This window comes from Glandiceps talaboti, chromosome 14 (assembly GCF_964340395.1).
Source record: "Glandiceps talaboti chromosome 14, keGlaTala1.1, whole genome shotgun sequence".
Classification (NCBI taxonomy): Eukaryota; Metazoa; Hemichordata; class Enteropneusta; family Spengelidae; genus Glandiceps; species Glandiceps talaboti.
The window spans coordinates 5,925,844-5,951,074 of NC_135562.1; the positions used below are offsets into that span (position 1 = coordinate 5,925,844).

At 33.8% G+C, this 25,231-nt stretch overlaps 1 protein-coding gene across 3 annotated transcripts; it reads right to left on the bottom strand.

The window, feature by feature from the left end:
- Nucleotides 1-7,869: 7,869 nt before the first annotated feature.
- On the bottom strand, nt 7,870-24,963 carry LOC144445514 (stathmin-like). Of its 3 annotated transcripts, none has more exons than XM_078135098.1 (5): nt 24,784-24,963; nt 24,382-24,470; nt 15,473-15,636; nt 13,633-13,824; nt 7,870-9,224 (listed from the first exon to the last, which is right to left on the bottom strand). In XM_078135098.1, exons 1-5 carry the CDS (start codon nt 24,789-24,791, stop codon nt 9,153-9,155), a joined length of 525 nt encoding a protein of 174 aa, XP_077991224.1. In that variant the 5' UTR covers nt 24,792-24,963; the 3' UTR covers nt 7,870-9,152. The 3 variants fall into 3 exon arrangements, with proteins under 3 accessions (XP_077991224.1, XP_077991223.1, XP_077991225.1); XM_078135097.1 differs by having other exon boundaries at nt 15,473-15,639; XM_078135099.1 differs by having other exon boundaries at nt 15,473-15,639; nt 24,373-24,470.
- Nucleotides 24,964-25,231: the final 268 nt, after the last annotated feature.

Genomic DNA, 25,231 nt, shown 5'->3' on the forward strand with positions numbered 1-25,231 from the left:
GAAAAACAGTGACAGTGTTATTGTAGCATGAATGAATTTGGAAAGGAGTATAGTTTGTAAGGTTAGGTAACTCTGGTGTCTGGTCTCCTAGTTACATGCTAAAAATCAAAATGGCTGACATTATTCTAACAAATTTTAGTAGTTTAGTCTAAGATGGATAGAAGTAGGTGAGAAACAGTGACAGTGTTATTGTAGCATGAATGAATTTGGAAAAGAGTATAGTTTGTAAGGCTAGGTAACTCTGGTGTCTGGTCTCCTAGTTACATGCTAAAAATCAAAATGGCGGACATTTTTCTAATAAATTTTAGTAGTTTAGTCTAAGATGGATAGAAATAGGTAAAAAACAGTGACAGTGTTATTGTAGCATGATTCAATTTGGAAAGGAGTATAGTTTGTAAGGCTAGGTAACTCTGGTGTCTGGTCTCCTAGTTACATGCTAAAAATCAAAATGGCTGACATTATTCTAACAAATTTTAGTAGTTTAGTCTAAGATGGATAGAAGTAGGTGAGAAACAGTGACAGTGTTATTGTAGCATGAATGAATTTGGAAAAGAGTATAGTTTGTAAGGCTAGGTAACTCTGGTGTCTGGTCTCCTAGTTACATGCTAAAAATCAAAATGGCGGACATTTTTCTAATAAATTTTAGTAGTTTAGTCTAAGATGGATAGAAATAGGTAAAAAACAGTGACAGTGTTATTGTAGCATGATTCAATTTGGAAAGGAGTATAGTTTGTAAGGCTAGGTAACTCTGGTGTCTGGTCTCCTAGTTACATGCTAAAAATCAAAATGGCTGACATTTTTCTAACAAATTTTAGTAGTTTAGTCTAAGATGGATAGAAATAGGTGAAAAACAGTGACAGTGTTATTGTAGGATGAATGAATTTGGAAAAGAGTATAGTTTGTAAGGCTAGGTAACTCTGTTGTCTGGTCTCCTAGTTACATGCTAAAAATCAAAATGGCTGACATTTTTCTAACAAATTTTAGTAGTTTAGTCTAAGATGGATAGAAATAGGTGAAAAACAGTGACAGTGTTATTGTAGCATGATTCAGTTTGGAAAGGAGTATAGTTTGTAAGGTTAGGTAACTCTGGTGTCTGGTCTCCTAGTTACATGCTAAAAATCAAAATGGCTGACATTTTTCTAATAAATTTTAGTAGTTTAGTCTAAGATGGATAGAAATAGGTGAAAAACAGTGACAGTGTTATTGTAGCATGAATGAATTTGGAAAGGAGTATAGTTTGTAAGGCTAGGTAACTCTGGTGTCTGGTCTCCTAGTTACATGCTAAAAATCAAAATGGCGGACATTTTTCTAATAAATTTTAGTAGTTTAGTCTAAGATGGATAGAAATAGGTAAAAAACAGTGACAGTGTTATTGTAGCATGATTCAATTTGGAAAGGAGTATAGTTTGTAAGGCTAGGTAACTCTGGTGTCTGGTCTCCTAGTTACATGCTAAAAATCAAAATGGCTGACATTATTCTAACAAATTTTAGTAGTTTAGTCTAAGATGGATAGAAGTAGGTGAGAAACAGTGACAGTGTTATTGTAGCATGAATGAATTTGGAAAAGAGTATAGTTTGTAAGGCTAGGTAACTCTGGTGTCTGGTCTCCTAGTTACATGCTAAAAATCAAAATGGCGGACATTTTTCTAATAAATTTTAGTAGTTTAGTCTAAGATGGATAGAAATAGGTAAAAAACAGTGACAGTGTTATTGTAGCATGATTCAATTTGGAAAGGAGTATAGTTTGTAAGGCTAGGTAACTCTGGTGTCTGGTCTCCTAGTTACATGCTAAAAATCAAAATGGCTGACATTATTCTAACAAATTTTAGTAGTTTAGTCTAAGATGGATAGAAGTAGGTGAGAAACAGTGACAGTGTTATTGTAGCATGAATGAATTTGGAAAGGAGTATAGTTTGTAAGGTTAGGTAACTCTGGTGTCTGGTCTCCTAGTTACATGCTAAAAATCAAAATGGCTGACATTTTTCTAATAAATTTTAGTAGTTTAGTCTAAGATGGATAGAAATAGGTGAAAAACAGTGACAGTGTTATTGTAGCATGATTCAATTTGGAAAGGAGTATAGTTTGTAAGGTTAGGTAACTCTGGTGTCTGGTCTCCTAGTTACATGCTAAAAATCAAAATGGCTGACATTTTTCTAATAAATTTTAGTAGTTTAGTCTAAGATGGATAGAAATAGGTGAAAAACAGTGACAGTGTTATTGTAGCATGAATGAATTTGGAAAGGAGTATAGTTTGTAAGGTTAGGTAACTCTGGTGTCTGGTCTCCTAGTTACATGCTAAAAATCAAAATGGCTGACATTTTTCTAACAAATTTTAGTAGTTTAGTCTAAGATGGATAGAAATACGTGAAAAACAGTGACAGTGTTGTTGTAACATGATTCAATTTGGAAAAGAGTATAGTTTGTAAGGTTAGGTAACTCTGGTGTCTGGTCTCCTAGTTACATGCTAAAAATCAAAATGGCTGACATTTTTCTAACAAATTTTAGTAGTTTAGTCTAAGATGGATAGAAATAGGTGAAAAACAGTGACAGTGTTATTGTAGCATGATTCAATTTGGAAAGGAGTATAGTTTGTAAGGTTAGGTAACTCTGGTGTCTGGTCTCCTAGTTACATGCTAAAAATCAAAATGGCTGACATTTTTCTAATAAATTTTAGTAGTTTAGTCTAAGATGGATAGAAATAGGTGAAAAACAGTGACAGTGTTATTGTAGCATGAATGAATTTGGAAAGGAGTATAGTTTGTAAGGTTAGGTAACTCTGGTGTCTGGTCTCCTAGTTACATGCTAAAAATCAAAATGGCTGACATTTTTCTAACAAATTTTAGTAGTTTAGTCTAAGATGGATAGAAATACGTGAAAAACAGTGACAGTGTTGTTGTAGCATGATTCAATTTGGAAAAGAGTATAGTTTGTAAGGTTAGGTAACTCTGGTGTCTGGTCTCCTAGTTACATGCTAAAAATCAAAATGGCTGACATTATTCTAACAAATTTTAGTAGTTTAGTCTAAGATGGATAGAAGTTGGTGAAAAACAGTGACAGTGTTATTGTAGCATGAATGAATTTGGAAAGGAGCATAGTTTGTAAGGTTAGGTAACTCTGGTGTCTGGTCTCCTAGTTACATGCTAAAAATCAAAATGGCTGACATTTTTCTAATAAATTTTAGTAGTTTACTCTAAGATGGATAGAAGTAGGTGAGAAACAGTGACAGTGTTATTGTAGCATAATTCAATTTGGAAAGGAGCATAGTTTGTAAGGTTAGGTAACTCTGGTGTCTGGTCTCCTAGTTACATGCTAAAAATCAAAATGGCTGACATTTTTCTAATAAATTTTAATAGTTTAGACTAAGATGGATAGAAGTAGGTGAGAAACAGTGACAGTGTTGTTGTAGCATGAATGAATTTGGAATAGAGCATAGTTTGTAAGGCTAGGTATAACTCTGGTGTCTGGCCTCATACAAAAATGTAGTTACATTTGTACATGTTTAAAACGAAAATTGCGAACATTTTTGTAATAAATTTTAGTACTTTAGTCTAAGATTGGTAAAGGAAGGTCAAAAACAAGGAAAGAGTTGATTTAGAATCCACCAGTTTGGAAAGAGCTTGTTTTGTCAAGAATGATAGCCCTGTGAAACTTACAAGTGTGTCTCTGAATTGTCTTTTATATGCTGATGAGTCTCTACCACTAGAAATTAAAGTTGAGTTGCAAAGTTGTTTATTTAAATTACATTATTTTGTACAAAGTAGAAAATAATAATGAACATTAAGAAATCAAGGTCATATGTAAATACAGGAAATCCAAATTTTATTTTTTATAATTTTACTCTCGACAATGTAAGCCTAAGAGAATACTGTTTTCTTGGTATCATTATTTCTTCTAACAGTAAATTTAAACAAAACCTCAATAACTTGAAGTTTAAATCCACGAGAGCTCTCTTAAGTTCATGTATAACTATTTCTTCTAACTAGAGTATTTCTATTGATGTGGCTTTAGATCTCTTTGATTGTTTAATTGTTGCTATTGTGACTTACAGATGTGAAGTTTGGGGTTATGAAATTGAGAAATTTTCAGATTCTTGTTGATGTTTTTTTTTTCTTTTTATAGATTTCTACTTTGGGTTTCTTATAAGATATCAAGATGTGGTATTGTTGGAGAATTAGGTCATTTCCCCACTAATTTCACTGTAATTAAACTTCTGTTAAAGTATTGGTATAGATTAATTGTCGATGGACAATTTATTGTGAGCAGCCTACATTTGTTCTATGTGTTATTCAACATGGGGTATTTATATTTTATTATTAGAAACTTACTTGTTAAATATAATGAGAACAGTGTGTGGTCAAATCTTTGCAGGTTTAATTATACTAGGAAGGTTCATCATAATTTTATGACATGTCTAGAATTTTGTAATCATGGTACAGGGAATTACATAATGACATTAGAAGAAAAAAGTACTAATAAAAACAAAATGAGAACATTTAGATTATTTAAAACAGCTTTTGGTTTTGAGAAACATCTTCTGCAAATTAAAAATCCAGTTGGTAGAAGACTAGTGACTAAATTTAGAATTTTGGATTATAATATTTATATTGAGTTGGGGAGATGGTGTACTCCTAAGATTCCTGTACATGATGAAAGAATCTTTAAATTTTGTCAAATTATGCGGTAGAAGATGAATTTCATCATTTCATGCTTTATTCTCATTATACAAATTAAAGAAAGGCACTTATTCTTCTTCTTTTTCATTAGATAATTCAAATTTTCATTCAGTTTCTGCATATTTTGACCTCAGATGATAGACTTCCTCTTGGAAACTTTCTAGTCGATGTAAACAGTGCTCCATCAGTTGGTTAAAAGAATATATTTTAATCATTTTATTTCTGCATGTTATTTTTGTATGCTTTACCATGCATGTAAAGATTGACTGACTGTAGACACAGCTGAGAATACAGTACTACTACCAGTATCAATGTCTGTTGTTAAACTTCATGCTAGTCACTAGGAAAGCTCAGAAAACTGTCTATGTATACACAATCTTGCATGGTTCTCTTCAAAACATCGTTCATTCCAACAGCTGTGTTTATTCAAAACTCATTATATGGCCCATTTTAAACCCACAGAATGTTAATTGTACTTGTGTCAATTGCTTTGTACATTGTATTTTGAGCATAAAGATGCATTCATAATCATGTACGCATAATAAATGTTACACCTCGTTATCTTATCTTTATCTGTGTTTATGTGTTACAACTCAGAGTGAGACAATGAATAGGGATGGGTCTATACTAGCGACAAACACACTACTTTCTAAACTGCATGTCCTGCTTGATATTACGGGAAACGTTTCTGACAATGGAGAATCAGTCCCTTGTGACGTGAGCTAAGATTCTATTCAAGAATGCTATCTATGATGATCATACAAAATAATGACGTTATTTGGGTATATACAATATTCAAAGTTATCGTTGCCGGCGATTGCTCCGGAATATTCAGCTGCCAATATTGATTGTTTTGTATTACGGTCGAAATAGAGTAGAATATTGCCATCATGGAATAGTGTATACTTATTAGCACACAATTACAAGTTGTTGTGATCCAGACACACGCATAGTTTTTCTAATAATAGTGACACATGTACATTTTTGTCGATGAAAGAACAGGGGTCAACTTACCGTGAAAGTTCGCACCTCTGGTTCGCACTTGCACTACGCTCTCGCGATGTATACATCTAGACTGGAACACAGACAATTCTGTGACTTGAAGGAGCACTAGCACTGCACGTGAAGTACAAGTGACACATGTGCATGATGTGAATAACTATATACACAAACAAATTGTAACGTGTGCAAAATGCGCAGGCGTAAACCCGAATATGTATTAAACCAGACACAGGCGTTGTTTACCAGTCACATGCGTTACTGGCAACTCTCATGTCTGCAAACTCGACAACGCGCGTACTGCCTCTATCGTTTGAAGGGAACTCCAGTACCATGTACAGGGGTCAAGGGGCCACGGCTTGCCCGAGAACATCCAGGCAGAAAAGAACCCGATGATGAATAAGGTTAGCTAGCTAGGGACGGATAACATTTTTTCTTTTTTTAAATTACAATTCTGAAAGTTATTACTATTATTATTATCATTATATTACTTTATTATCCCTCACGGGAAAATAAAATTTTTCAATAGGCACAATAACTTACTTGTAATATCGTACTGTTCATACATCGTGAACAATATTGCATCACCTGTTATAGCTGTATACACAATAAATCAAATGGTTCCGCAAACAAAAATCAGCGCCCTCAATGGTGATTGTGGTTGAAACTAGTTGCTGTACCACGTATGATATCGACCACTGATTAACATATACAATATCTAATTATTGGTATTTTAACAATTTTCAGTGAAGATATAGTGGTTGTCTGATAAAAAAAAAATTACAACTTGAACAGTTTTATTAACTTTCAAGCGTTTGCTCAAGATTTAAACTTGTCACTACACCACTAACAGACCACTAATTAACATATACAATGTCTTTTCATAACTAATTGACCAATTTTAGTGAATATAATAATTAGTTACTTTATAAAAAAAATGTCCTAGTTGCAGGTAGTAGAGGTATAAAAGATGAGTTTTAAACTTCATCATTATCATAACAGATTATAAAAACACTTTCATATACTATAGGTAAGCATAATAAAAACTGGATACATGTAATAATTTGATAGTTACTGTTTTGTGTTCAAATTTGCCAAACAAAAATGTTCTCATGTTATGATCGTGTATGTCATATCAAATTAATTCTTTTTTAGTTGGGAATGGAGTTAGGAGTCTGTATGTATGTATATGTGTATGTGTGTGTGTGTGGGGGGGGGGGGGTAGGGTGGGGGGTGGGGGGGTGGGGGTGGAGGGTCTAATCTGATCATAAAATGCTATTCTTTTGCATTTGTTCAATGTTCTTTATTAATCTTGAGTCAGTCACTATATTTCTGGCTTCATTTCCCCTTTTATTAAACCAAAATATGATAAACCTTAAATGAGGCCAGGTTGTACACGAAATGAAATACAGTACATCTTAGTCATTGTGGTAGCTATAGTGATGACATACAGAGAATTGGAAACCTCACATCAATTATTCAAATCTCAATGCTCCCAAGATAATAGATCATACGAAAATGTGAAATCAAGTGATCTATTGGGTATATCCATCATCATCATAACATACATGTAAACTGAAAGACATATAATTCACTTTTCATTTTCACTTCATCGTCCGTTACATTTAGGGGAGAATGTGCCTAGGGGCTCTGGGACAAATTCCTGTGAATATCAAAGTTTTTCAATTCTCACCAAACTTTGCTATATGACAGTTTGTTCTTTTGAAAGAAAAGAAATTTGGGGGTTTATCATCTTGTTTTCAACAAAATATCATTCTTCTATTTTCCCAGACTTAACACAATATTTCAGCAACCATATTGGATTCTAAGATTACTACATGTTGACATCATTTTGACCTCTATTTTAAAAAATTTGTAGTGATCCCGGATTTGTTAAAATTGATTTTTAAAAAGAGTAGATTGGAGTTTTCTTCAACCAAGCAAAGTATTTACAAAAGTTTAAAGGATAAATTTCTGAGGCAACTACTTTATTGTAGATGTCAAATTCGGATTACGTGAATAACGCAACTCTTGGCGCTGACTGAAACTGGTGCTCTTGTCAACATTCAAACGAGAAACAAACACGGACGTGTTCGGAAGAGAAGTGATGTTCTTTCAATTCACTCTTATTTATTTCAAAATCAATCAACACTCTCATCGTTTCAAAATAAAAAACTACAGACAGTAAACTTATAGGCAGTGAACATCATTTATTGGTCAAACAGTCTCAGTTAACAATGCCAGCAATATGCTAGCCATAAATGGAATGCAGACTTGAAACAAATGCAAAAACGTAATACAAAAGAACTCTCTTACAAAAGAGAAAATACAAAACTTTTGGATTTCAGAGTTGCATAAAGATTGATACCAACTGAGGCATACCTTCCGCTTGCATAAAGTCATATTTCAGTGATATTAACCTTTTTTTTCTATTTTCTTTCACTTTTGGTATATCCCCTTACTGTCAACCCTTACACCCCTCTTATCGTTTAGAATGGACTAATCCTCTGACTAAATATGATGGGAATGTTTCAAAATACACTGAAGGCAGGGGTGGCAAGGCTGCTGGGAAGCACAAGTTGGTGTCAAGTCAAATCTGGAAGGCTGTGGACTCGCTAATACTCCACTTTGATTTAAAATGCCAATAGCTACCTACTGTGTATCAGCCAAAGTCATCCCGGCCCCTTTCCTTACTAATCCCTTGATTGATTATTGTACAAAACTCCGGGAAGTTCAGGAAATATCAGGATGAGCATACATGTGCAATGACTTCCGACTCTTAAACTAATACAATGCAATCTCTGTAAACAAACGCTCCTAATAAATAAATATAACTCTGAAATAAATTCTTTGGTTTCAATAAACGACTTATGAATACAATATCTGAATATGAACAAGAAAACCGAAGGAGTGTAATTAACAATTATCAAACACTAAATACAGGCATTTTATATACTTTCAAATAACAATGTTGTCTACAATGGGCCAGCACTGTGTCAATCAGTGATTGTCAAAACACATCACATACTGCTGACGTCTTGGGGAAAACATTTACAAAGACAAATCACTACACTGGAGAGGAAAAAACAACGATGGAGGAAATGTGCAAACAGAAACATCGGGATGCATTCCGCGGGTGACATCTGCAGCACTATCTTACAATAAAATGCACTTAATACTATAGCCATTCTCTATACACTACTATGTATTATTAGAACATTATACAGTGGAATACCATGTATTTTTTTCTTCTATATATGAGACAACTAGACAACGATAAATTTTCCTAAATAAGCCATGATGAGCAAAATGTTAATGTATTGTGTTGATTGTTGTAGATTTTATGTACTGGGCTCCCATATCGGTGTGGATATAATGCGTTGATGAATGTGTGACTATGAATTGAGTTGTTATTAACGTTGATTACTGCTAGCCCATGTAGATATTAATATCAATCATTTTCTCTGCTGCTGCGCTCTCCTAGTTACCGTTCTCGGCATTCTCCTGGCTCAAAGACCTCTTGTGTCTACGCACTTGCTGGCCACGAACCTCCTGTGGAGAGATAAAGTGAACGCAAACATTACTGACAGTGATTTCAACGCTTTGAATTATTGCCAACAGCATCAAGTGCTCTTCTGTTGTACTTAGTATGCAACTGTCACTTGAAATTGCAGTAAACCTGTCAGGTTAGTATGTGAATGACAGGAGCCAGTTTTGTGCCACTTGGTTGTACTACATGAACGTATGAAATAATGCTGGGGTACTGAGGGTTTCAGCTTACTATGTGCATGTATGTGCCTTTATTTAAAACAATTATTCTGTAGTCGTATGTTTTTGGAGGCTGGATATATTTCAGCTGAATATGCACAAAAGCCTTTTCTGTGGAAATAAGTTCTGCTGCAGCAACTTGAAGAGTTGTCATATTTCTATTTTCAACTGGTACGAAAGGTGTCAACAATGGTTGCAGTGAATTTTTTAGTAGTGTATGTATTCTAAATTTCTGCCCCTAACATGCTTAGTGAGCCCTGATACATAAGGGATGTAATAAATAAATATGGTAGATTGACCGGACAAGTTATTTACAAGTGGCCAAAAAAAAAAAAAAGAAAGAAAAAAGAATTGTTTCTAGTCAGTACAGCATGTGCATCACTTAAATACCCCACGTTAATCTTGTTTTTTTGTGTGTGTTTGTCCAGCCCATGCAGTCGCAGATCCGGTGGAAAACACAAAAATAACCCTCCCTACTTCAGTGAAGACAACTGCAGAGCCAATCATGAACAAGTAAATGAAATCTGCCCCACATACACACCTGCTGTAAAGTACTTAATAAAAGAATTGTACAGTAACTGTCATAAATAGTACACAGAGTGACAGGTTTGTTGAGAATTCAAAAAAAGAAAATTGCGCTGTCACACACTTTAGACAAAATACCATGACCAGAAACAATTATCTTTTTAGGGGCCAGAAGTGTCTAATTTCCCCCTTGCACTGCATGTATGCATGTCTATCAAATTAAAGTCCACCTGACACATCCTACATTGCCAAAGTCTTTATGCCTCAAAATAAACAAGTTTACATTACTTCAGATGTTCAAACAACCACTCATGAGATTAACCCTCAAAACGTTATCGAAACACTTGTGTTACTAATCACCCAGATGAGGCACCTTAATATTATGCAGGGATCTAGTTTGGTAAAGTCAGCTGTCTGGGAAAGGTTTACAAGCCACAATAATGTAATCCTGTATAATCTCTCTGTCTGCACACGGCTGACTACACTCCCAGGGATTGCAATGAGCTGGTTTAAGTACAAATCGATATTTCTTAATGTGTTCAATAAATCTGTCTGATAAGTATGCAGTAACTATGGTTGCGGTTGTTTTTTTTATTCACTGTTAGGGTATAGGGCTCACGAATATTCAGTGTTCAACTTGAATATATTATTTTTGCTGATTCCATGATGCAAAAGCCCATAGCAAAGATACCCTATAAATGCACAAGATCTACTTGATGCTTCTCTGAAATCGCAAGTAATTATAGGTGATATAAAATCATGAACTGACTCTCCAGAACTCATAGTTTATGAAATGTCTCTATTTCCTGGAGTGTTGTTCCCCTTCAATTGTCTTAGATTATTATTTATGATCTTTATGCAAATCAGTAAACTTTGAAATCAAATCTATAAGCTAACAACTAATTTTAATTACTATTTGAATTCATAGCATTTTGAAAACCCCCAAAACTTCACAGTATTATACTCAAAACAGCTGAATTCCCCCTAAACCTCTGCTAACACAGTGACAAATAAGTGAATCATCAATACAATATTAGGTATGAATCACTGTTTGCATGATTCATTACATTTAGTATTACATATAAAGGGCACTTGAGGGGGTACCCTTGACCCCAAATTACGTCTGAATGTCACAAATTCAACAAAATGTTCTGAACAGGTTAGAGATCTCATTCAAGCATCTTAAGGTTACAAGAACAGCCTTAATGTGACATTAATCCCACTCCCAGTTATTTTGCTAACGTGCATTTTCAATTCACTAGTTTACACGAGTTTACATAGTAGAATAGAAATTGATACTTGACTCTCTTTTTTTTTTATAGTAACTGTTGTAATAGTAAAGTTACCTTATTGGGATCTAGTTTTAAAAGCGACTACACACCTTACATCAGCTGACCAAAGGGTATAACATCAATATGCTGAGCGATTCGGACGAAAGCTACGTGGTCGCTTCAAAAAGTAGATCCAATAAATTAACTTTACTATTACTAAGTTTACACTTCATGTTAATATCTATTGGCTAGTCTCCATGTAAAATATAATGAATACTCTACAAATACAGATCATCAAAATTAGGAAGAATGAAAAGACTGATTATCCTTTACAGCCTACACTTTTCAATTCTCTCAACTTTCTGATTACTGTACTTCATCAGAACAAATGGGAAAAAAGATGCTAAAGACGAGATGCATTTTAAGATGGACAATGTGTTCATGATTTAGTTTGCTCAAGATAAACATCATGTAATATTGGGGATGAAGGAGGGACATACTGTATGTTAGTTGAGGAAATCACTACTGCACTTTCATTAATTTAATAATCTGATGTTTTCTGCTTGAAATTGAAAAGCTCTGGGAAAATAAGCTTAATAGAAGAATCCACCATCATTGTATCTCAGACTATTTACAAGATCCTTTCTGTTCAGAATTAAACATTCAAAACATGTTAAAATTGTAAATGGAAAAGTTAGTCATAGTAGTGACATTATTCTTGTCATTATCCCCGTTAATTGTATAATCTTTTGATTAGTATTCAACCGTATCTTGAGTCACTGATGATTTATAACACTGCATGTACATGTAAGTGTGTTTACACAATCCTGTGAATTACAATATGCTGACTACGGAATATAAAATATATGCCAAGTAAATTGCGTCAAAATAATTTCAAGTGAATATAAACATAAATCAATGCCAATTTCCCACATTCTAGGTCAATCTGACATTTCTTGAAAACAAAGAACCTAGGATTCCAAATGTCTTATTTTGATATCCGGTCATACCAAGTAAAGTAAGGAATATTTTGCATTGAAGACATACAGGAAATAGTGGAATGCACTTTCAGTCAATGGATTAGCATGGCGCCATGTTTCTTAGTCGTACCTGCCACACCTACAGCGTGTTAAAAGACAGTATAAATAAAACCTTGACCTTTATATTCGATCAATTCTTAACAGGTGGTCAGCCAATCACAAGACCCTGCCAACATCACAGTATAATTGACGTGGGAGGATTTATGCTCTGATAGAGTGGAAACAGCTTCTTGTGTGTGCAGATCATGTCTGTGCAGTCCAAAGGGATCAATAATATCAGACGAGTCAACTACACCTGAGACGGCCTTAATGAATACAGAGTAACATACATGCAGTCTTGTGATGTCTAGATGGAAACAGTTTAAAACTCACAGATAATCAAATCATGGCAAATGTTCTTAAAATTTGATTACAGGCAAAATAAACAATACACAATTTGATATATCTTGCTCAAATTGTTCTATTGAAACACCTAGCATTATAAAATGTTACAAATTATCACTCTTTCTCTTAAACAAATGGTGTGGTTGCAAAGCTACGTATTCTGCTGTGGATTACTTAATTATCAAACGATTTCCGAGGAGAATGGGAACAGAGATATATGGACACCTATTTCCATAGAGCTTGGTTTTGATAACTAAATAAGATTTGGTCAATAGATTAAATGCTATTGTTATATTAGAAGAAAACATGGCTTTGTAGCACATTATCTTGATTGCGTTTATATATAATAACATACATATAATATAAATATTATATATATAATTATATATATATATATATATATATATATATATATATATATATATATATATTTTTTTTTTTTTTTTTTTTTTTTTGGGGGGGGGGGGGTTATAAAATTGGAAGTCTACCAATCTCACTTTGAATGACATTGATAGGGTCCTCAAAGTATTGGATCACATTACACATGATTAAAACTTTCCAATCATGTCACTACATATATGATTGAAATCCTTCAATCATTGGACTTCAGATGGGATTGTATGATTTAACTTTTCCAACCATGTGACTATATGATATCTGTATCACATGATTGAAATCCTCCAATCACATTACTTTCGATGGATTACATGATTGGAATTTCCAATCATATGACTATATATATATATCACATGATTGAAATCCTCCAATCACATTACTTCAGATGGATTACCTGATTTACTTCAGGTCAAATAGATTAAAGTATTCTCAAATTATTAATTTTATCTAAGTATGGTGAATCAGTCTTAGATTACTCAATTTGTTAATCATGGCTTTTAAGACACTGTACTAGTGTCCAGTTTATGTCCATACTTATAATGTCTACATGTAAATTGCTATAATAGTTCTACTTACTCTCTCCTTCAATCGTTCTTGAAGAGCTTGAAAATGTGCACTTCGGTTTGCTTCGAAAATATGCATTTTCTCATCCAGTTTGCTTTTGGTTTCTTCTTGAAAGTTGTTCTCCACTTGCATGACTTTGAAGGCCTTTTCCTGAGCCACTGCTCTTTCTTCAGCGAGCCTGTTCAGTAACTGGGCTTCAAGAGACTGGAGAAAAATTGAGGGAAAATTGTACTCGAAGTTAGGCAAGCTGAAATGGATAGCTTTGCGAGTTTACAATGTACATCATACACATGCTACACTTTAAGATAGCAAGATTGAATGAATACAGTTTCTTGCTGCATTTTGTGAAAATGAAATGACCTAACATGCCACTATGCAGACATCAAATCCAGACATCAAAACATTGGCGCCTGCATGTCTGTGTCTAGTTGCAGTATGCTTAAATGGTTTATCTCATTGCGGCAAAATGTAGCAAGAAATTGCAATCTCTTAAAGTGTTGAATAAGCAATTTCTTAGTGGTTTCTGCATAGTACTATTATTGACAACAGAGCCATGAACATCAAGTTGTAACGGGCTGTAGGCAAATTTTGGACATACTTTCAAGAATAGACTCTGTGATATATTTGACACAAACAAAAACCAAAGTGTGACATTTTGATTTTACTTTCACCTTTAATGGGTAATAATAATAAGTTAAATGAATCATGTTGACACTTATAAGATGATAGAGTTGAAACTTTTTATGGTCATAAATTTATTTAAAACACTTCCTCAAACTGACTCTTACTGCGGGATATAAGCCTTATGAAAAATGTAAATATACATGTGGTGCAAATCTTATTGTATGTGCATGGAGCCCATAACATAATGTAAAGTGTGGAATCAAACTTTCGGCTAATGTTCTTATGGGCTTCAGGCACACACTTGAGATAGGTGTATTGATAAACAACAATAATGGTGTGTATCATGTTGCACACTTGACAACAAATACACAAATGTTTACTTTTTCCAATTTAAAACATTTCACTATCCACTTTGCTTTACGTAATTCTTAATTAAACAAATTGTTCTGAATTTTCCTCAAGCAGATCTTAAACTCTGCTCCAAATTTTATTCACATGGACAAAAAATTACTATGAATAGGATACAAGGTGTCTAATATGGGGTTGAATGCCCGTCTGTTCAAACACAACACTGTAAAACCATCTGGCCATGCACAGTCGTGTACGTTATCCAAATTTTTGCATCCTTTAGCACTTCTTGTCTACCGGTATACTTAGCATAAGATGTCATATAGAGCTGTTGCAATGGGTACACAAAAGTACGCTTGCTGGTCATCCACAGTTCTGATGAAGACTACCGGTAGTACAAGATCAGCATTTGTATAACTGTGTTAACAAAAAATAATCCGGGCAGGACCTTACAACTACTAGACATGTACAAAGAACTACAGTGGGCATTAAAGTGAAACATCACAATATTATAGTTGATTTTCTGGTTCCAAGATGCATTAATACACAACAAGATAATGTCACTTATGTTGTTACATTTAGTCTTGTTTTGTCTTCATTACGTTAAACATGACATTTTCATCAGGAAATGATGGAAGACATGTTAACCTCTTTGATTGCAAGTGATTTTGTAGAACAAAGACAAAACGCCATCAATGACAGAGTGATTTTACAGGTGAGCCAAGGGTACGGTCAGGCGCCAACCATCCCCCTGAGTAGCACATACAAACCCTTCACTGCATACTCAATACATGGCATTGTATGGAGAGATGTGCAATGCATCTTGGAACCAGCAACAGGTCTATTACAATGAGTAGCATACAATCTAAGTACAATTCACCTTTCTTCTCTCCTCAGCTGCTGTTAGTTTGCAGGTGATTTCCTCCAAGGAGGTATCCAATTTCTTACTGGTTGGTGATGTGGGTCTCTTGATAGTGTTCGTCTTAGGTTCAGATAGGATGACTTCGTAGGCCACACCACCAGTGGTCTTCACTTCTTGTTCAGCTACTTGCACAAAAGAGAAAAAGAAAATATTAATTTTTTTGAGATCGTTGTTTAGAGTGTATTTATGACATTGTTAATACAGAATGCCTTTCAACCACAGCAACCATAAGACTTTGACTCCTACATGTACATCAGTATTTGCTGTGACTTTATAGAATCAATGACCTAAATATCTTCATTTGAGATGCAGCCTTCCATTTGTAGCTTGTCTAAAATACTGAAGAGCTTTCGATGAATACAAGATCAGAAGTTGATGAATAATATTAAGTGCTCACTGATGACATCTACTATATATTGCAATTGGACCTGTTCATATGATGCAGGTTAGTCCAAGTGTATGATCAAATGCTAGTATGCACACATGTATTTCATTTAAGCTAGAATATTTTAAAGTGGGCATATGGATATCAAATGGGAACTCATTTTCAATTTTTTTAATTCATAAAATAACTCTACTGAGTATTTACACTTGAAAAAACAATATGAAACATGTACTGACTCCTTGTTTGTAACTCAAAAAATTGCAAAACATTAATTTTTTTTTTCAATGTTTGTTATTGTATGTACAATAACAAACTTTTTACAATTAAAAATTCAATATAACTACCCATTGGTCATCCACATGACCACTACAAAATTCACATCTGATGTGATAAAAATAATGAAGTGGACTGACGAAAAAGTCATGTGTCACACTTCTACTTAAAAACTTACAAATTTACTTTTTAATGAAAAAATTTGGCTAATTGGAGGGGGCTAGGTTCTAATAGCAAAAAGTCACTCAAAATAAAACATTTCGGTAATACTATGCCTTCAATAACTATAATTAGACTTCTGAATAGATGCAAGTTATTATCAATCAAGATCGCAAATGATCGACTGTGTCATCTCAAACTGTACCATTATCTAGGATTGATAAATTGTACATCTCCTAGGCCATCTTTATGGTTCACCTTAATCAAAACTAGTTAAATGTTATCGTTAAGATTGATAGACGTACTAATATTCTACACTGGCTGATTTAGGAGGGATGAGACAAGCAAATCCTTTTCTAACATTTCGTTAAGCCTTACAGTCATTATAATATATAGTAATTGTACAAAAGATTTGAACATATATCTTAAAGACCGAACTTATTTTCCTTCCCTTCCCTTCACATCTACCGGTACTATCCAGATTCAGACTTTGTTGATCGGCTGAGGCAAAGGAATGCTTCGGTTGAAAGTGAGAATGAACATAGTTTGTGTTGACTATTTCAAAGTAAATGTGCAAGTGATGTATCTATCAATATCATTAACCATGAATATTTATTCGTGAAGAGGATTAAGTCTTCCTGTAACCCCTATAACCCAAGGAGAGTCAAGTGTCAGCTCTTTACATATTATATCTGCATATCTTCCTTTGGACATATGTAATGAATTCTAGGATGTGTGAACAAGCACATCATACATGTATTCGTCTCAAAAGCTAATATGCATGAAAATTGAAGTAACATTGTATTTGAATCTTTCAAACCTATCATATGAAAGTTTGTTCCTGGTCTTTTCAAACTCAAAGTTAGGGGTTCACCATCCTTGTTTTCACAGAAATCGACTATCTTTTATTTTCGCACAGAGTTAACAGCAGCTACATATATTATGAATTCGTAAATGACTAAATTTTAAGGTTATACTACTTTCAACATTGGAGAGGTACAAATCTTACTTTGTTATATTATAGTTTTAACATTCAATTCTTGAGTTACATAATATACAAACTGCTAACTCAGAGTTGTTCTGATGACCTGGTAGCACTGTAATGTTTCTAGCTTAGCACGGAAAGCATTTGTATTCATTTTGAAAACCTTTCAAAAAGCTCTCAGACTACCTTCTAGTACGTTTAACACAGAAAAGTAATGTACTAAAAGCTGTAAGGTCAGCATGTTAACAGTATTTACAGGATTTAAATTTTCCATTACCTGAACAAATGTAGTGATGAACTTTAGCTTTCTCGGACTATATATTACTATATATTATACAACTCTAAAAGAGCTCAAATGGATTGATGTGTACAAAAGAGCATGCTGTGCAGGATTTCAGATATTAAACAAGACACTGCAGGGTATTTTCACTTTTTATTGCAAAGTCATTGAAAAATTATGGCCAACTGAAGGATCCCAAGACTGTCCGGAGGGGTTTACAATTTTATCTATTAGTTAAGCACATCTGAAGTAACTCTTTTCAATTCATTTTCCATTACTAACGATCCGTCTATCACCAGAACTCAATATTACTTGAAACTAAATCAATTTAAAAATACATTTTACAAAACTCTCAAAACACAAACGGTGAGTCAGTACAAAATAGACGGAGCTGAAATCATCCCACGCCTCCACTGACTTGATTGATCATCAGCTGTCACGAAACCAGTTGGAAAATTGATGACTTAGTCATATTAGTGTCAAGAGCCTGATGGCAGTTATACTTCTAAATGGGAGTGCTGCACATACAGTGCTTTCATTCTAATTGGACTGATCTTTGAGACAACCAACAAGAAAGTTGCTCCCTAAGCCACATCATGTTTACTCCCTGAAGTCCTTCCAAATCCCAAACCACTTAAATCACCATTCATACCTTAAAATTACTGATTTTTCTTGCCTCAATAATCTTTAGAAACACAAACTCTAAAGGAATACTTCGCACTACCTGATTCAGTTTGGTCAATTATTCACCGACTGTGGTTATTATATCCCTTTGAGTGTGAATCATGGATATACTACTGATACACATCTCCAAGGGAAATACAGAACTCATCTGGCCAGGAATATCAACTCCATCTTATTGATGAAAGCACCATTTTCTCAAAAGAACAGCATGCAGGAGTACAAAATCATAATGACTATGGTTGACAAATTACAAATATCAGATATCATCAGATGTGTTAATTGTCATAAATGGAATAATACTAGTCTTTCCATGCACATTTAAATCTGTATTATTAACTGAGCTTTACACCCTTTATTAATGGTATTAAATTGGCCTTACACTGACTTAGGGTGTAATTACATAGTTACAGAAACCATGTTACTAATGCAAAATGCACCTTGCAAATAAACTCTTTTAAACTTTTTCTGTTACTTTGCTCAAGAAAACTCAAACCCATTCTCAGTTGAAAACAAGAAAAAAATCAGGGTTCACCATATAAATTTTTTGAAATAGATAGGTCAAAATGTAATCAAAATGTAATCAATTTCAAAATCAAAGATGGCTGCCAATGACCAGAAACAAGCTTCCATATATGGCAGAGTTTGGAGAGATTTCTAAGAATCTTGATTTCCAAAGAAAAATTCGTCCCTGAGGTGCATTCTACCATAAAGGGTTACACCTCTTTGTTTTTCTTGTTGTGTAAGAATTGAAACATGACAGAGATAACCAAATAATCTGTACGTTTAAAAGAACATAGATATATTTAGAATCCTCCAATCATGTTTTAGAATAAACGATAGATGGTAAATGCATCTAAGTCTTGTGATTCGGCATATATTTTGTTGGGTTTTTTATTGTAAGGCTAGCGGGTAGACAGAGTGAAACTAACAGATTTCAATCAATAAATGTAGTCTCATTTAGTCTCATTACAGCGCAGTATGATTTTACCATACTTAGGTGTGCCTGCTAGTTTGACTAATTGGATGTGCCAGCTATCCTTTCAAGTTCTATCCATTTCCTTTGTACATGCCGATATAACATCTTTTTGTATCCGGCATTAGTTATAATGACACAAATCTTTTATTTGTTCACGATGTGAGAATATTGTTACACTACAAGTGAGTAGACGCCAGACTTAGCTTTATCTTTTCAAGGGTGTCTACAACTCTTTCTACTTGACCGCCATTATCATCTTTCAGGTTTTATACTATTTTCTAGATAGTGTTACACATTTTACAAAACATTTTACAAACACATTTTACAAAACACATTTTTTCTGTCAATATTTTCAAGTTGCTATCTCTTTGACAATGGAAAGGTAAATGAGAGTGGGAACTAAGCAATTATTAATTTGTCCTGCATGTTGGATCAGACATATTGCTGACAATGGAAGGTGATGACATAGTCCCAATCTCAAAGAAATGCCGTGATCTAATCACATAGTTCTATTATATAAGACCTATTTCCTACGACTATAACATTAAATATGTGTAGGGTTCCCCATATCTTTATGATTTATCTGCTATGGCTTCACACTAACTTATCAGAGTCAAGTTGAAAGTAAAACAAGTAAATGTGAATATTTACAAAAATAAATGTCTTTTTTTCTGTCACTTAAGTTCCATCGCCCAGCTATAAAAAATGCAACAATTATTTGCATTTAATTGGTAATCTTTTCTTAGATATGGTAATAGTGTGAAGCCCGCAATCTTGTTTTTCTCTTTGATTTGAATCGCACGTTTGCTTTAATCTAGTGACTGGAAAATGAGCAAATGACAAGATCATAAATTACAACTTACAAGTTATCATTTTTTCATAAATATATTAAGTGATTTTTAACTAACACAATAAGTGAGCATGCAGTAATGGCTAAGGATAAGCATTCTACTACTACACTGAAGCCACACACCTTCACAAACAGGCCACTGTGCATACATACATAATTTTTTCAACTATAAATTTTCAAAACTTACATCCTTGTACGTTGAAAATCATGTTCTTTCATTAGATTTAAATGTCTCAATAACACAGTTTACACTCCAAATAAAAGATACAAATGATTCCCTTTCATCCATATATATAGAATTTGATGAAAACGATGTCACTAATAATTCTAATTTAATCAGTTAATTTCCATTTAAATTACGTATCACCACCTTCCACATAAATGTACGCACCCTTTTGTATCATACCTTTATCAAGGTCTGTGACCTCACACAGACATTGAAGATAATCGTGAACATTAACTCCCATTCACTGAATATTTTCATAATTAATCAAATCATATCTATAACCTACTTGACAGATTTTCAATAATAGGTCATCTATATGTAATTTCCCCTGTGAACATACCCCATCAGTCAATGTTCACAGCTGATCAGAATATGTAAAATATTCACAATTCAGTAAATATGAAATGAATCATTGCAGGATTAGCATATTTATGACCTGATAGATGATACACCATTTTTTTTAAAAATATCAACAAATAATTAAAGCAGATACTTGTGTTGAAAATGAGTTGGTAGCAATATAAAATCAAAATCTAAGTGACTTTCGAAACTACATTATTCTTTGTCAATATATTGATATTGATAAAGTGGTACAATGTGAAATGTGTTGGTGGCAACCAGCTTCAGGCACATGTACATGTCTTTTTGCAAATTGTAGTAGCAGGTAATGGTACATGCAGACACACGTTTGTGCATACACATGACACACACACACAACCTCCCTCCAGGTCGGATGATGATGATGTGGAAAATCTTTGTATAGCTTACTTCTAAGCTGCGAGTGAGTTCACAACTTCACACCTACAGTAGGTGAGAGTCACTGATTTGGAATGGAATTCCAATTTGTGCACGAATGACAAAACAAATCCTGGGCAGCTGGATAATTTTTTCCTCTGAACAATAAATCTATGGTATACCTGGTTTTTCTATGCCTTAAAAAGTAAAACTTACATATTGTACATATAAACCGGATATCATTATCACTTGTGACAAAGACATGGTTCAATTATCAATTACATGCAAATAACGTCTGACGTGTAAGTCAAAACAAAATATTTGGTTAATTATTTTGATCAAAGAATAAATAAAACTGTTTACAAAGAAACTTACTGATGTGTGCGACATTGAATGGTTATAATTGAACATTATCTTGTCTTCATTATGTTGCATGAAAAACAACTGATGAGAAGAACTGATTCATACTGTACACCTGTCATCTCATGGGTAGACATAATCAAATATTTACCACTGTTATTTATATCAAAATGAATAATTAATTTGTGAGAAGAGAGTTTGTAATCAAAGTTTAATTGTTCAACTGTCATGCTATATGCACCAATTGAGAATAAACATGGATTTCTTCTACTGATGATTCTCATCTAGTTACTGATTGATACAGTGTATTCATTTATTAACAGTCTGCAAACTTATCAACCTCTAGTTTTATATTACACAATTACTCCTTCATATTTATTTTACTCTCATAATACAATGTACCTAGATGGAGCATGGGAATACAAATGTTTGCAGACTTTTTCAAGAAATATGAGTAAAAGATGTTTAGATACTGTTTCACTGGCAGTGTAACATCACATCAAAAACTCCTGGCATGTTCTTATTCTAGATACCCTTGAGATTGAAATTTACCAACAGAAAAACCTCATTTCTTTCAAATTTTGCACCATGACCATACAAATGTATGACATTTTGCAAACACAGGTACATCATGTCATATCATATCATCATTAGGTTAATAAATTCAATTTCCTCACCGGGAGAAGCTCAATTTCGATAGTCCATGCAATCTCCCACAGGAAAAATACTGCTGACTAAGAGGCAGAACACATTTTTTTCCACATTTTTTTCTGTAAAGATCATTCAATTGATAAATCCTAATTTCCTATGATAGTTTTCATCTTATGATGTGCAATCACCTCAACATCTTGGGTTTGTGCTGATGGTACTATATCAATAAAATATTACACAGGTACATAAGCCATGGAATGAGATTCTGATAAATGCATCAGTGAGTTGTGTGTCCATCCACCCAACTCATGCAAGATATAACCCAGTGACACACATTTCTAGACTACTGAAAAGTAATATTTCTGTATTACTAATCCCAAGGTTCATTTTTGGAAAATGGAAGATCTTGCTTTAAATCATGATTCTCTGTATGCATGTAATATTCCGCAATGTGTAAGGAAATTTCTATATTATAATACATTTATCTACACTTACAAATTCTGATGCCTTTCCTCAAAGTAAACATGAACAACTCCACATCACAAAATATTACATATATTAGTGAAGCCCTCTTAATGTTTCTCACACTGTTAATTTTTTTTATGACTGGATGTTAAACTTTTAAAGTGTCAGCATAAAAGTCTACAAAGCAAGCAACTTCACGGATTTAAAAAAAACTCAAGATCTGTATTTCCCATCATGCTTTGCTACAAAATGGCTGTCTGCAAAAAATAGGTTTTTTATCAATTTTCACCACTTTAATTGATAATTCTTTTAGTAACAATATTGCAATCTCTCATGCTTTATATAAATAAGAAAAAATACTAAAGCTTCTGATTTCACCCTTGTGTCATGTAACTGTATATTGTATTGTGAATCATTTGCTAATAAATAAGTAGATCAGACACTACCTTTCACAAAATTGCTAAATTCAGTCGCTTCTGATTGTGAAATCACAGTGAATATAACTGTTGGCAGGTAAAATTTCCCATGACCTTCCTGAACAAGTGTCATGTAATTAGCATATAAATAGGACAGGAAAGTCTACTCCTTGCTTAGGTACTACTCTATGAGCACATATATCACATCTATCCTTATTTCAGTTTCCTTGACTATGTCATTGCCATGGCAACAGTGTCTCTTTAAAGGGAGCCGGGACAGCCATAAAATGGTACGTTGAATGTCATGTTAAATTCCTCCCTCAATCTGTTATCGTCACTCTGCAAAGAGCCACACCTTAAGTCTTTTCAAACTGTCGCAATTACATTTCCGCCTGACGAATCCTCAATGAGAGAATAATTATCACTGTAGCTACGTCTGTATAAATAACCCATTACTATGCTTGTTATTTAATAAGGATAAAACATTGTAATGAAAATGTACGGATTGAATTCAAATATGTTAGATATGATTCATCATGTAATCGATACCGTGGACAATCTATTTATGAATAGAAATGGTGAAAAGGGGATTCAGAAAATATGCATACTGGTTTTACATTAGTCATCTAATTACCTAGACTTTTTTTTTTTGCATTAAATTGAACCTAATTTTGAGACTCTCTAGATCAACTATGACATAATATTTGACTCTTCTATTTGGTAAAGTGTACATCATTTTTGGAAAGGCGGAATGGATGAATTTGTCAATATTTTCACATTCTTCATATTAAATATTTAATTGCCGAGATATGGTAGATGAATCATCACGTTTCAGTATGTAAAACACACCTCACTATTTCATATATGTTAAAAGTATGGAAATATGATACACTTTCCATCCATAACATTAAATATCCTTAAAAGACATGGAGAAGACAGATTTTTGAAGACTTGCCAAATGATGATGTGTATAAACTTGTACGCTTAGTAAAGCACTTCTTTGCATTAAGTTTTACTCGAAACCAACATTACAAATTGAATTATGATCCTTAATGGAATTGTAATCAAACTGTATGCGACAACTGGAGCAGGGAAACCTTATTCATTTAAATAATCTAAAATTTATCAAGGATATCAGCTTCAACATTCTCCAGACAACTGTCTATATATATATTGTCATTTGGCAAGGACTGTATCATTGCTCCTAGGAGGAAATTTTTTAGATGGGACTTTCTAGACCTTCATTCAGATATCAGAACTTCTTTCATTTTTACCCAATTAAGCCTCACCTGGTTAATAAACCATTGCAACAGGAAATGATAAAACTTCTAAATAAGTCCAGGATTACTCACTCTACTCAAGACCTTGCATCTCATTTACTCTTTCATGACACTATGGAGAATGAATTTTGACTGTACTTACTTGAAGGCATATTGATTTCTGTGTAGAAACAGCAAGCAAAAGGCCTGGTAAAACTGTTTAAGGCACTCGTCGAAAACGGACAGAGAAAACTGTAAAAAAAAGAAGAAAGAATCAAAGATGGGTCGGGTTGAGTTAATGTCCGAAGCGTAATATATTATTCATAAGGTGTAGAATACAGATATACTTACCGTAATGGTCAAGAATGAAATAAATTGGATTTTTCACACTTCACAAGATTTGACAATAAACAATTTGTTACTCCTAATGAAATGTGGTTAGTTTTGAGCAACAGCAACAATCTGAAGAGAAGAATAACGACATTTGAAATTTTGGACAAGCCCATTGCCAATCGTTAAAACGTGTGATTATCGGAAAATAGAGAAGAAAGAGGAAGAAATATACCTTCGCATTTTGGACAGATACTGTGACTCCTAGAAGACAAGAAATCCTACAGAGAAGAAATATCCTAGAAACTACCAGGAACTAGGGAATAAAAGGACAGAGATGATGAAAATATGGCAGCAGCGACTCCACACCCAGACATCCACAGTAAAAGACAGGCAGAGAGGAGCTATAGGCAGGAAAATCTATGTGATTGGCATGTATAATGCAAGCCTTAGACGACCTCAATGTGCATATTAATATTCAACGATTTGGATACAGGCATTATCAAGCTTGATGACTCCTTGCTTCGTCATCTAATATGCAACATGCAGGCAGCTGGTTGGTTGATTTGAGATGAATTTATTAGTTTGTGAGATAAGTATTAGGCAGTAGGCAAGCAGCTCACATGTGAATGAAGAATACATTAACATCAAATGAAGACGAACATGTCTGCAGACAAATTGAG

Excerpts from the sequence above, each read along its gene's own strand:
- LOC144445514 (XM_078135099.1), bottom strand. Across the intron at positions 15,640-24,372 it reads TATGCCTTCAAGTAAGTACA|TAGCTGAACAAGAAGTGAAG; the intron begins GTCAAAATTCAT and ends CTTTTGTGCAAG. Across the intron at positions 9,225-13,632 it reads AAGAACGATTGAAGGAGAGA|GAGGTTCGTGGCCAGCAAGT; the intron begins GTAAGTAGAACT and ends ATCTCTCCACAG.